This window comes from Otolemur garnettii, unplaced genomic scaffold, assembly GCF_000181295.1.
Source record: "Otolemur garnettii isolate 467f Iridium unplaced genomic scaffold, OtoGar3 scaffold00013, whole genome shotgun sequence".
NCBI classification, from domain to species: domain Eukaryota; kingdom Metazoa; phylum Chordata; class Mammalia; order Primates; family Galagidae; genus Otolemur; species Otolemur garnettii.
This window is the reverse complement of record NW_003852408.1, coordinates 31,843,634-31,858,212: the sequence shown is the minus strand read 5'-3', so window position 1 is coordinate 31,858,212 and position 14,579 is coordinate 31,843,634. Positions and strand designations below refer to the sequence as shown.

The window sequence follows — 14,579 nt, the reverse complement described above, 5'->3', positions numbered from 1 at the left end:
AAAACAGCAACAACAAACAACTTTTAAATGAGCAGGCCTATTAATTTTAAGATTTGAAGCCACAAGCAGGTAAATAAATTTCACAACAAAATGTGGCTTATACTATGAAATCCATACATCCAATGTCAAAATGTAATTTTATCAAGACTTGCACTAATGGACAAGTTTTCTCTGCACTGAATTTCAGTTTTGCTTATTTGGAATTCCACAGAAATGCATCTGTTCACTACAGTAATGACAAATTGAATAACGGAACCCATTGAGCCATTTTATTGAGTCATTTTAAGTGTGCATTGTGTCTTTAGGAGTAATTTGACTTGTATTATTTTAACATGCCCTGATTTTTTTTTCACTTTACTTTCTTCTTTATTTCTTCTTCTTCTTCTTTTTTTTTTTTTTGGCAGTGTTATTTTGTTAAATACATACCTCAAAAATTCCCTATTAAGCTGCCAAATAGGAAGCCATAGAATTAAAAAAAAATCAGGGACAAACACAAAAATAAATAGGAATTCAAAAATAGTCACCCCACCCTGAGAGCAGGCCGCAGTTTATCAAAAAGCCAAAGCGACTCACTGTGAAGTGGTTTTTCTTTAATACATAAACAAGTCTTTTCTTTAAGAACTCATTTCACAGTCTATTCTTTCGGATTGTAAAGTTCTCTGTCCCATGCAATTTTAATATATATATGTAAATATAGAGATATATACATATACATATACACACACACTGGTAGCTTCCTTCATTTATTTCATAGGTCTTTTCATCCTGGAACTTGCCTGATGTAACTTCCATAAGTGCAAGGATAACGAAGGCAGAGTCTCCTGTGATAATTACTATGATCCAGTCAAATGTAAAAGTGTAACACTTTAGTGTCTTTGCCAAGGTGATGTCTGATGCGGAAATACTGAACTTACTCAGTCATAGGTGTATCCTGTGCAACAAAGAAATATCAAAAAGGGTAAGAAAAACAAAACATAAAAAGACCAAAAAAAAAAAAAAAAAGAATTGTTTGTTTTTGAAAGAAACTAAAACAGGAAATCCTTGGACCGATGTATTGCTTTGCCTGGTAGGAGTTCGCATCATCTCTGGTCGAGCTCGGCAGGTGCCGCCTTGCCTGAGTCGGCGCCCTCCCCCTCGGCCTCCACCTTGTACATCTCCTCGGAGCCCTCCTCGCTGTCGTTCTCCTCTGACTCGGTCAGCAGCTCCTCGTCCTTATACTCCGCCACGTCCACCGCGGAGCCCAGGTGCTCCTTCAGCTTCCCGTGATGCTTCACGTGGTACCGCTGGTTCTGGAAGAACTTGATGATAGTGTGTTTGGGGAGATCCAGCTGGGCCGAGAGGGTGTGGATGGCTTCCTGGTCGGGGTACAGGCCCACATCGTGAATAAAGCTCTGCAGGATCCCCAGAGCTTCCAAGGAGATCTTTGTGCGAGACCGGGGTTTTTTGGCACAACTGTCTTCAGCTGGAGGAGGTGGAGGAGGTGCTTCTTCTCTGGGAGGGGAACTCTCCTTGGCTGGCTGAGACTGCTGTCTATGAAGGACCTGAGAGTGAAAAGTGAAAAAAAAGAAAATGAACATCTGACTCATGATGATGCCTTTTGAAAGCCATCAGCCCTGTCAAATATGGGCTCTCTATCCAGCACTGGAGTTATGCCCTAGTAAAGTCAGGTCTTTGGAAAGCTTAAAAACATTTCTGAGATTTTAGAATCTCATCTACAAACCCAAAGGTTCAAAACAGTAATATTTGCTAACATTTTTATTCTGAAGCACAAAGAAATTAAGTCATTTGTTGCCCAGCGTCATCTGAAATTAAGCAGTCTTTAACCATCAAGATATGCCACCTCTCTGAAGGTTAATGACAAAGAAACTGGACACAGGGAAAGTATGGCCTCTGCAATCAGATGTCAAGGCTTTAAAACTAGACTCTTCTACTTAGCTTGCTATCCTTGGGCAACTCACTTACTATCTTTAACCTTCAACTTCATCATCTATAAAAGAAGGATAAGGAATTGGCCTCCTAGGGATGTGGTAAGGACTAAACAGCGTAATTGTTGTAAAGAACAGTGCTTGTCTTAAATCAAGGATTGGCAAACTTTTTCGGTAAAGGGCCAGATAGTAAATATTTGAGACTTAGTAGGGCCATACAGTCTCTGCTGCAACTACTCAACATAGCAAATGAGCATGGCTGTGCTCCAGTAAAGACTGGCTTTGGCCCATGGGGCATAGTTTGCCTATTTCTGGCTTAGAACAAATGTCCAATAAATGATAGTAATTATTATCATTATTACCATCAGCCTCATAATTACTCTTAGAGTGTTATAGAGGAATAATTGGTACTTGAGCCAGAAAATCAATCCTTTATAAAATTAGAACAACTTTTATTTATTTTCTTTTAGTTCTGATTTTAGTCTGATTTAAATTTTTTTAAATACAACTTCCAAATTAACTTATAGACAAGGCTGGGTGAGGTGGCTCATGCCTGTAATCCTAGCACTTTTGGCAAGTAGAAGCAGGAGGATTACTTGAGCATAGGAGTTCCAGACCAGCCTGGAAAATAGTGAGACTCTGTCTCTATAATAAAAATTTAAAAATTAGCTGGCTGCCATAGTATGTGTCCATAGTCCCAGCTACTGGGGGGCTGAGGCAGGGAGATCACTTGAGCTTAGGAATTTCATGTTACAATAAGTTATGATGACACAATTTCACTGCAGCCTAGGTGACTAGGCCTCACCCAGTCTACAAAAAAAAAAAAAAAAAAAAAGACATAACTGTTTCTTAAATTATTAATTTTAAAGACTATTTTTTGCTCATATAGCTCAATATCACTATCAACTAATCCTCTTTTGTATACACTTTCTAATTTCTAGTTTTTTTCCCCCACTAAGGTTTCCTGGTTTTTGAAATTTGAATAACTTTCTCTTTTATCTCTACCTGTTCCCTACTCATTAAAAATAAAACTAGTTAAGCAAGGTTATTCTTCATCTTCATAACTACTTACTTAATTTCCCATTCTAATTTTAATGTAATAACTTCTTCAGTCTGACTAAAGAAACCAAGTGCTACAGTGAAGACTGTCAGAGGAATGGGCCCCTGCTCTCACTACAGGCCTAAGTGAGAAGGACATGATGAAGAGGAAGACGGGGTGTGGAACCAGATCCTGGTGAGGAACCTCAGCCCTGCCCATGCCTCACAGCTTTAGCCCCAATATGAGAGGTTAAAAGGCTCCGGTGAACTTCCCCATTAAAATGTGTCATGTCAACTCTAAAGGCAAAAACCGTATTTCCTAATGTCAGTTCAATGTGTAACTTAATGGATCCTCTGCAAACATTTAAGAATAGTAAGTTCATTTTCTAAAAAAAATACTTTTTTCCTTTTGCCATTCTCTCATATTTTATGTAACCTTTTCCATATTAGAGTAACATATTAAATATTTTCTGGAGTTCAGGGGGAATAAGTCCAATCAATGCAGAAAAAAACACGTCTAGTTACATTAAAGAACCCTAGTACCACCATCCCCACCACCAATCCCACCACCATTACATCCTATCTATAGGATCCATTTTCTTAAGCTAGGAAACACTGCTGTCAAAGCTGGCATTAAAAAAAAGAAAACCTCCGCCATTATCACAGTCTTGGGGTCCATATGAGGAAGTGTCAGCCTTTCATAGAGAATTTAAAAAATATTATATGGGCAGATGAAATTGTAACATAAATAATAAATAGGTTTAAATTTTCCAAGTAATCAATAGCCAAAAGAATCATCAGAAGCAAATAAGTGTATCTGTCATAAAAAGCTGATGGTTGCAGCAGAAAAAAAAATCTAAAGTACAGGACTATAAAACAGTGGCACTAAAGTCCGTATAATGCTGACCAATTAAATTGAATGTTCTTAGCATTTTCTTTACCACTTTCAACTAAGAGTAAACTCATGTGGTCTGTTGTGGTAAGCTGGCATCAGCAAAAAAGTGAGAGCGCCATTACTTCAGCATCCTAATTATACCCGGCAGGGAAAGCAGAGCTGCGTGGTGGGTCGGTGCCGCGCACGCGAGCTCTCAAGGCAGGAAGATACGTGCTCTGAGGCCATCATCTGGGAGCACGGGCACTGTACTATGGAAACCTCTGCTCCAACAGGTGAGGAGTTCCACTTTTGATGAGAAACTGAAATGATGTACAGAGTACATACTGGAAGAATATATACTCAAGCATGAGTACTCCCTATTAGAGCAATTGTGCTAATTGGAAAACAAAAGAGAATTAAAATGCCCCATTTTCTAAATTATGCTTGCCTTCTGTAGTAAAAGTCAGCATAACGGTTCCATCTAATTGAATAATTAGATTGGTTCTTTAGGGATTTTCCATTGTGTGTTGGTTAGATTTAAAGAGATTTTCCAAAACTATACTTTGAAGTTACTATAATCTTTCTGCATGATCGCGTTTGTTCTCCTTAGGTCCAACCAACCGGCCTCCTTCACCTCCCCCCTCGTTCCTTAGAACTGAGCAGTGGTAATAAACATGGACAGAGAAGCCAAGCACGAGCTAGAGAAGGAACAGCAAGAACAGCTGCCACTCACTCATCGCTGCTTCTGTGCCGGGAAGTTCTAAGAGCTTTACATGAAGCAACTAATTTAATCCTGACAATTCCTCGTGAAGGTGCTATTTGGTCAGGAACAAACTGGAAAAATGTAGTTTCTCAGGGGAATCCTATAAATTGGAAACCATAAACACAGGGAGCTGTCAGGCTGAGAAAGCAGGTTTCCAATGGACAATGACCAGGTCATTGCTCCTCACAGAGGAGGAAGATGTTTCTCAACAGAGGTGCTATGTAAAAGTCCAGTCTTCTGGACTTTTCTTCATATTAAGTTTCACTTAATAGCAAGAGAAATTACCTACAAAATACATAGTTTCTGGTCAGGCACTGTACTGTAGTGAGTTGGGAAGCATGACCACATCTACACAAAGAAGGTAAAGTGGCATCATTCTAGCATCTTCTAACAGATAATGCAAGAGCAGTGAAAATACAGAAGGCCCTTGTGGGCATCTCTAAAGTGAAACTATCTTACAAGTTACCAAAAGGGCTATTTTTTCCACTACACTGATACCTGTCTTTGGTTATAACTCCCTTTCAACTACAATATACACAATATCTGGAATTCCCCAAATTATCTGTCCTGTCATCATTACTTCCAAATGTTCTACTTACTCCAGGCAGAGAGTTGTTCTGAAAAAGCAATGTATAATTTCCTCTTTAGCCAATTCCTAAGCATTCTTAATATCATGTAGTGCTTCCTCCAGTGGTGTAAGTACTCTGAACATAAATAGAGGGGTGCCTAAAGCTGATAAGATAGTCTTCACTACACAGGACCATCAATCCAAACCCGCTTAGAAAATTCTCCCATCTAAAGGGCAGTTCAAATCATCTTTTCCTGCATTTTGAGTAATGTCAAATCTTCTCAGAACAAGTTTAGTTGTTTTTTTTCTCTGAATTTCTCTGAGCATGTTCTTAATACCCTGTTAGTTAGCTAGAATGAATCAAGTTTGGTCTCTGTCCAAAGCAAGTGCCCTGAGGGTCCTTTTATTAATTGCTGATGGATGGAGCTATAAGCAGTTTCTTTCCTAAGCTCATTTGACAGTTCAGGCATATACTTCTGGCTGATTAAATTTTTAAGTCATAAAAATTCACAATTATTTCAGCCAAGATAGAGAATGTCCTGCTAATGAATAGAGTTCCCTTTTCTAGCTAGTTCCTTATACACTTGGTAGACAGTCTTCTGGACTTTTCTTCATATGAAGTTTCACTGAGCATCTTCCCACAAAGACTACAGACTTTCCAGCTTTATCCTTCTTTTCTTTTCAAAATGGGTCCATTGGATGGGGAACCCCCCTTGGTAATGCCTACTAAAGCCGAACATGCACCTACTGTATAAAAGTATTTCTAAGTGCTTATACCCCCCCACCCAGGCATGTTCATAGCAGTTTCAGTCATAAAATCCCCAAACTAGAAGCAATCCAAGTGTCTATCAATAACAGAATGGATAAATTGTGACATACTTTTATCACAGAGCAGTAGGAAAAAATGAACTATTACTACATGCACAGACATGAATAAGTATCACAGCCATGTTGCTGACTGAGAGAAGTCAGATATGAAGGACTAAAGATGGTATGATTCCATCTGGGTGAAGACGAGGATGGGAAACCCTTCAATGGCCGACGTTGGCATGGCTTACTACATGGAAGGAGGTGGGAGGGAGCCCTCTGGGGTGCTGAAAATATTCTTTGTATTGACTTGGGTGTTAGTTAAAAAGGTACAGATATGTCTAAAAGATTACTGAGCTGTATGATTAAGATCTATACATTTTACTGTATATAAACTCTGTCGTATCTTAATATAAAAAAATTGCAAATGGGCCCAGTAGTCAACCTTTATCTATATCTAAATAATATCATACATCATTCTGTAAAGATACCTATGCATTCCTTTTTCCTTTTGTGGATTCATCTTACTATTTTAATTTGAAATTCTCTCCATCACAAAACTTTGATCTAATCAACAAATTTATTTCTGACAATTTCTATAAAGAGAGTCATGAAACTTTTGTTTAAAGGTCCCTTTCTCATAGCTTCTGTTACTGATTTTTCAATATGACGTTTAAGGTTCACAGTAATGAAATATTTAAGCAGCTTTAATAACAACAATAATAATGATAACAGTGATAACAGGTGTTAGCATTCATGTAATGCCTACTATGAGCCACAGGTTGACCTAAATGCTATACATATATTTTATGTTATTTAATTTTCACAGTTAATTCTGAAGGCAAGCATTTTTACGCCATTTTAGGATGGGAAAACAAATTTCGAGAGTGCAGGTAATTTGTTTTAGGCACAGCTTGTAAGTAGGAGAACAAGGCTTCTCAAGCATACCCATGTGATTTTAAAGCCCATACCCTTAAAAATATGTTCTCTTGCCTTTTATGTTCAAGGTTAAATAGAAGAAGTGAATAAAGTTTCTAGAACAGACAGACCATAAATAAAATAATAGGTAGTAATAAATACTGTGTACATAAACAATAAGAACGCAGGAACACTGGAGGAAGGGGAAATTATTTGAGAAAAGGTGACTTATGAGGAGGCAGCCTCGGAGCTGAGGAGCTCATCTACAGGAAGAGCTTTCCCAACAACAGAAACTGAAGCAAAAAGGCTTCAAGATAAGAATACACTGTATATTTGCAAAACAGCAAGAAAGTCAGGATATGAGAGCTGTAGCGATTAGCCACCTGTGGCTACTTACATTTACATTCAAATTAATTTAAAAAAAAAAAAGGAAAAGCTCAGTTCCTCAGTCACATTAGCCACATTTCAAGCGCTCAACTGTATCACTTGTCCAACAATACGCTGGGCAGCACAGATACAGGGCATTTCCCTAATCACAGAAAGTACTGTTGGACAGTCCTCGGCTACAGATGATCCACAATGAGGGAGAACTGGGGCCAGAGCATGTAGGGCTGTCACATCCCACTGTCAGGGTAACGGAGGGCCCCTGCAATAAACTGCAGTCACATGATCTGTTCCAGCCATAAATATAGTAGGACTTGGAAACTATTACTATTACTAGAGAAAAGGGAAAATATTTATATTTTTATATACTAAGTAAGAAAAATTTAGCTAGTAACATATAACAATATTACATCAGAATATCACAAACTGCAACATTATCATAAAAACCACCAGAAGTCTGCATCAGCGCTTCTATCCTCCAGAAGAATGCTTACTTCACATTTAACTGATGGCAGCCTCCTTCTTCGAAGGTGCTTATCATATCTAAAAAGAATTACATTTAAAACAATGTCTTGGGTAAAAACAGTATACCAATTTGCTACAATAACTTGGCCTACTGATTTACAAAGCTTTTTGATAAGGAGTCCTATAGCCAATGATCAAAGCTTGATGAAAGTTAAGGGTAGAATGTAAACAAACAGGAAGTTGTAAGTTCTAATATGTTCCTTCTTATTTATTGAAATTTCTCTGGCTGGAATGTGACATACATGTCTATAAATGAAGACGGAAGATGGCAATAAAGAAAGAGGAGTTGTGAATATACTCCAACAGACATCAATTGCACATAAAAAAAAAATCCCAAAGCTCCTTGCTCAGTCAACAAACACAACTATACTATGGACACATGTTGTTTCTCTGCCTTCAAAATCAAAAATTTTGAAAACAAAAGGATCTAACAGTACCATGGCAAAACTTGACTAAGAAAGATAAAGCAGTCTCTTCTTAAAGCTCCCAGTGTTCAAAATAGATTTTGAAGGCTTCAATGAAAACCAGCTGGGAGCCATGTGTAAAATATAATGGTTCTTGCCTGCAGGGAAGGAAGTGAGATCTTGAATGATTAAGTTTAGGAAAGTATATAATTCACTGTATCATTATGGGGTGAACTGGATTACTTATAATAAGCCAAGACTTTGTGGTATTTCTTTATAGAGAAAATGAGAAATTATTAAGGAGGTGACTGTATAAGGTAGTTGATCCAGTGTGGTAATAGGTTAAAACAAAGTTTTCTAGGTGGCCATATCTGCCTTTCATGACAAGCCTCACCCAGAGTTTCAGGTCTTACTAAAGGAGAAGGCACATCTTTAGGAGATCAGAACACAAACAAATATGACTTTTGTCTACATTAATTTCGGGCTAATGTCAGAATTACTTTGACTTGTTTAATTTCACCTCATCTATTAAAACAGAATATATAATTGTTGATCCAAAAAAAGGACAGGATTCTCCCACTCCAAGTTCTGAGAAAAATATATTTAACAACAGTAAAAACAATGAGAGTCTTTATGAGTAACTCTGTTGGTGTTCCCCGGAGCCCTCTGTTCGTTGACACAGAGAAAGGAAACCGCAGACGGAATGATTGGCAAAAAGGGAAGAGCCATTTTCCGTAGGGAGCACATGAAGCTAAACTGCCATGTCTGAGCGTGGAGTGCTGTGTCCCTACATAACTCAATTAGAATTTGTTAAATAGATGAACAACTACATGTGGTCATCTTACAAACATACTATATTTGAAATGTCATGAATTGAAGTTTGACAATCTAGTTCTATCATTTAATATTCCTTTTTTCTCAAAATTGGCATTAGAGACTCTTCATTTTGGCTCAAAAATTCAGTGGGGAGAATTTACCATTAATGAACAATAGCTAATGTAAATATTAATGTAACTATTTTATACCAGTCTCACCCTTGGACTGTAAGCTGCATATTGGGATACCATATGCTTGGGTGAGTGCACTGTGCGTCTTTATTCTGAGGCACTGAATTAATTCCATAGCTTCAATTATTTACTTTCAGATCAGTTGTTATTCTTGTTCAGCACAACTAGTTATTATTTTTCTTGCTATTATTTCTTTTTAGCAAAAACTATGTTTAAAAAATAAAGAAGCAGTCACTAATTATAGGAATTTACATCTAGCGTCTATCAGAGAGCAGGGATATAATTTTTCCTTTTTGTTGGTGTTTAAAAAAATTCTAGGGTATTACAAACCTTGAGATGGCTTGTATAGAAGTTGTAAGCAGAAGTTCTGGGGTCACAAAGTTCTGGTTTCAAATCCAGTTCCTACCCCCAAACCACACCTGCTTATTAGCCTTATGACTCTGAGCAAGTTACTTTCTGTCTCTGCCACACCGTTTGTTAATCTGTAAAATCTTCCTTGTAGTGTTAGGAAGATGAAGTGAGGTAAGGTATGCTAAGTACGCAGTGGAGTTCTTGTTGTAAGTAAGGTTTCAATAAGCAGTAGCCATCATTACAAAATGTGAGGAGGATTTAAGGACCAGTAGCATAATGCCTCACATATTTTTCTATCAATATGCTTAAAAAGCAACAAGTTCAGAAATCTGTCTGTCCTTTTTACCTCAAAGATCTACAGATTTACAAAGGGGTGTGTCTACCAATAATTTTTCTTATTTCTTTCACTCAAATACTTTTGTTCTTAACACAGCATCTAGCGCATGAAGTTGCCTCTGAAGCATCTGTACCGTGGAATTGAATCTTAAGGTTATAGTCCTGTCCAACGTGACACCTTCTATATACACAGCCTACCATCTCTTAGGAAGACATTCTTTATCAGTGGTTCTCAAAGTATGGTACATGCAAGAAGTCTTTGACATCAAAACTATTTTCATAGCAAAAGTAAGACTTCACCATGTTGAAATTCACCCTGATGGTATAAAAGCACTGGTGGAGTAACTGTGGCCTATGGCCATGCAAAGAAATGCCACCAAACCACACTAGTAGTTGTACCCTTCACTGTACTTAGAGTAAACATGATACTACTTGCATTTAAAAACATTTTGAGGTAGTAGTAGTAGTAAAATTTTCTTGATAATTGTATTATATTAAATCTTAATATTCTGGGCAAGGAAACGGGAAGTGCAGGTAGTTCCTGAGTTACAAACACCTGACTTTGCACAACTCACCCTTATGAACGGAGGTTATTATAGGTAATAGGTAAATGTACCTGTTCCAACTTACATACAAATTTGACTTAAGAGAAAATCTATAGAACTTATCTTGTTATTAACCTGGGGACTGCCTGTCTGTAACAAGCACTTCTGTAGCTCACTGAAGTTGGTTGTCTTGAGAAAGAGCACTTGTGTGACTGAGTTGCAAGACGACTTATCCACTTTTATCATGAAATATCATTTTCACTTGAAAAAAATCAGTTTGTTGTTGGAAGAACAATATGGTCATTCATATTTGAATATTTAGCAGATATTTGCTTAAAAATAGGAGCCTGGCATTTCAAGAAAAATATTTTACAGTACTTATTGCCAATGATAAAATATGACCTTTCAAGCAAAAATTAGAATGTTGAAAACTTGTAGTGGCCATGACAAGCTTAATAGTTTCCCAGCACTTAAAGACTTTTATTCTGATGTTATTGGTGGTGATTTAACAAATGTTTTTGTTTTTAAATGTTTCTTACATAAAATGTGCCAACACTTGTAAGCTCTGCATAAGTCATTAAACCAATATATTCCAAATAACCGATGCATGATGTTGCAAAGTCATGAATAGCTAAAGGATCTGTTCCACTGATAACGCAGACCAATGGATTACAAGGCCACAGAGTATGAGAAGCTCATCAATATGGTTTTAGCTTCAATTTCACTTTACAGCTAACTGTTAAGAAACTATAATACCAAAGAATAATATCACAATTATCTGGAAAGTATATTAAAATATTCCCTCCTTTTCTAATTACATGTCTGTCTCAGACTTTTCTCCATTGATTTCAACCAAAACCACATATTGTATTAGATTAGATGCTGAAGCAATTATGAGAATGTAGTTGTCTTTCATTAAACCAGACTTTAAAATAGTATTTGCAAAAATATATAGTATTTTGGTGTTATTGGCATTGGTATTATTCCATTATTTTTATTTGTTTTACATTATTTTCATAAAAATTATAACATTTACTTATATGCATAAATAGTCATCCCTCCATATCCATGGGTTCTGTATCCATAGATTCAACAAACTGCAATAGAAAACATTTGGAGGGAAAAGAAGGATGGCATGTCTGTGCTATTTTTTTTTCCCCTTGTCATTATTCCCTGAACAATACAGTATAACAACTATTTACATAGCATCTACATTGTATTAGCTATTGTAAGTATTTTAGAGAAAATTTAAAGTATATGTGAAGATATATGTAGGTTATACACAAATATTATACCATTTTATATAAGGAACTTCAGCACCCATGAATTTTGGTATTTGTGAGGAGTCCTGGAATTAACCCCCCTGGATAGGGGTTGACTGTATATTATCTAAATTATTTTTAAATTAGTGAGCATTTTAAAAAATTCCTCAGAATTAATTTCTAATATGAAAGCATTCAGAGGTCTAATTTGTTATCAGGGCCCTCAATAAGAAGAGTGAAAAGGAGCTCCAAGACCAAAATATTTTAAAACTCTGTACTACACAAATCACACTCAACACATAGCCCTGTCTTTCCCCAATGATAATCAGGCACTCTATACTAACATTCAAAAAGAACTCTGCAGTTAACAAAACAACCTTCCTTGAGTCAAGTCGCCCAGAAAGGCCTCAGAGAACGAGTGTAAGAGAAATTATACGTGTATTATGCTTTGTCTCCTGACTTCATCAAACAAAGACGTTTTCACAGGCAAAACATGTTGTCCAAGACACACAACTCAGCACTATTTCTAACTTTAAATGATGTTAACTTGAGTTGGCTCTTATGGCTATAATTTCACATCCTAACATTATAAGACTTATTAAAACTCATGGTTTAGTTTTGTTGCTTTTTTTGGATTATACAGTATCCTAAGGTCAAAACTCAGGAAATCTGTTATTAAAAAAAAAAAAAAGTATCCATGAAGTGATGACAAATTGCAGAACTACAGGTGTTAGATTACATTTTGACTCCAGGCAGGTTTAATATAAGTTGGTTCCTTTTTACAATTGCTCTTAGCACATACAGCTATGGGAAGGGGATTTAAAAGAGAGAGAGAATAAGAAAAAAAGTGGTGCTCAATAAAAGAAGACCATGTCAAGAGAAATCAATACCAACAAGCAAAATGGTAGGAAGTCAGACATGGAAATCTGTGTTCAATTTCATCCAGCCTTAGTCTGTTTTTTTTTTAAAAAACATTATAACCAAGATACTATGAGAATACTGTGTATGTTTTTAATGCAGTGTAATAATTGTTTCTCAAAATAAACACTTTGGTCAAAGGTAAAAGCATAAAGACACTGTGACACAATAAGCTGTTAAAATAAACTTGGGTGTTGGAGGAAGCATGATTTGTAAAACAGCCTTTGGTTTATATCATTTCCTCTTTGGTAATAAAGTGAGAACAACTGTATAGTTTTTTAGGGGGAGGTGTTGCAGTCATTATTCTGATTACTGGGAATGGCTAGAATCTGCAAATACTGAAGAGGTGACTGAAAGAGCTGCTTCTGCATTACATGCAGATAAGCTGATAGTAAATTAAGCAAGGTCAAGATGAGTAACTATATCTCAATCAAACAGACACAGCATAGAAAACAATCCTTTCTCCAGTTCAAATTTAAGAGAAGTAAAGTATAAATACATATTGAACCCAATGACAATTATACTACGTACCTTTCCCTCTATCAGCCAGCATTTGCTAAATAGGTTTATTCGATCATTTATAGCCTAACATGACCAAAACCATTCCACAAACATGACCGAATCCATGGAAGGACTCAAGAAGAACAGGCTCTGTAAGTGTTTTAGGCCATGCCCATGCATCACTATGCTGGGGAGAAACCGTCCTCCACTCACCCACTCCATTCTCACTGACCTGACATTCACAGTCATTCATTTTCTTCCTGTCCCCACAAACCTTCACCATCTTTCATAATGTTTCCTCAAACACAAAGCTTATCCTAAAAATTCACAAAAAAGACCTATCTTTTGAAGAACAGATTTAAAGGCACTTATCATATTGCAGTTTCTTTAAAGACTTTATATTTGTCCTATAACAAGTAAAAAGTAACATGGAAATGATCAGAGTTGACTGTTACCTCTATAAATCTGATTTTTTTTTTTTTGAGACAGTCTCACTCTGTTGCCCCACACTATAGTTATAGCTCACAGCAACCTCAAATTCCTGGGCTTGAGATCCTCGTGCCTCAGCCTCCCAAGTAACTGGAACTACAGATGCCTGGCTAATTTTTATTTTTTCTTAGTAGAGACAGGGGTCTCACTCTTGCTCAGGCTGGTCTTGAACTTCTGAGCTCAAAGAATCCACACACCTCAGCCTCCCACAGTGCTAGGATTACAGGTATGAGCCACTGCACCCGGCCTAACAATCTGATTTTTAAATAAATGTATGACCTGTTTTTCATTAGTATGATTGAGAAAAAAGTAGCTCTTGCACTTCTATAAAATTAAAAAGAAGCGGTTAAAAGGTTATGATGGGTACTAGGAATTAAAAGAACGAGCCTGGAAATTCATAATACCTCATCGATAGCAACAGGTCACGAAAGATATGCAAAGGGTTCAGATTAAGAACGCCCCACTGGAATTCACACACAGTTAACTTCGGTGGCTACATAATTCTCAAGTGAGGTGAAAATCTGACCCAAGTGAAAGGAACTTCATCAATGCTGGTTGAAACACGATTTGTGAGATCTGAAATTTGAGTTTTGAAGGTAAACTCAAAAGAAGAGAATGTAGAAATTACTTCAGACAAATACATTTCATCCAATAATTTTAACCAGAGCAAAGTTTTGATTCCTTTTAACTAAAAACATTTTAAGAGAAATGAAAGAAGCGAATAGATCTGACATAAGGACAGACATCACCTAAGCCAGCCAAGAACCATCCATAAAGACTTAAATAATGATTAATAAGGTAAAGCACCAGAAAGTCAGAATTCAAACCACGTCTAATTCCCAATATAGTATTTATACAGGGACAAAAATATAATTTGAAACTTATTTGGAAAACAATGATTTAGAAACAAGGATAATATGGATATGAGGGGGAAAGAATATCTTTTTACATGTTTTTTTTTTTT

The 14,579-nt window shown here is 36.6% G+C and overlaps 1 protein-coding gene across 3 annotated transcripts in view; it reads right to left on the bottom strand.

Moving 5' to 3' along the window:
* Nucleotides 1–761: 761 nt before the first annotated feature.
* SATB2 (SATB homeobox 2) overlaps nucleotides 762–14,579 on the bottom strand; it is a 193,098-nt gene continuing 179,280 nt past the window's right edge. For 2 of the 3 annotated variants that reach the window (XM_012802151.1, XM_012802152.1), the window contains one exon: nucleotides 875–1,541. In XM_012802151.1, the coding sequence (XP_012657605.1) occupies nucleotides 1,080–1,541 (462 nt within the window). In that variant the 3' untranslated portion in view covers nucleotides 875–1,079. Of the gene's footprint in view, nucleotides 1,542–14,579 lie in introns of all 3 variants that reach the window. The other variant, XM_003785049.2, reaches the window with a different exon arrangement.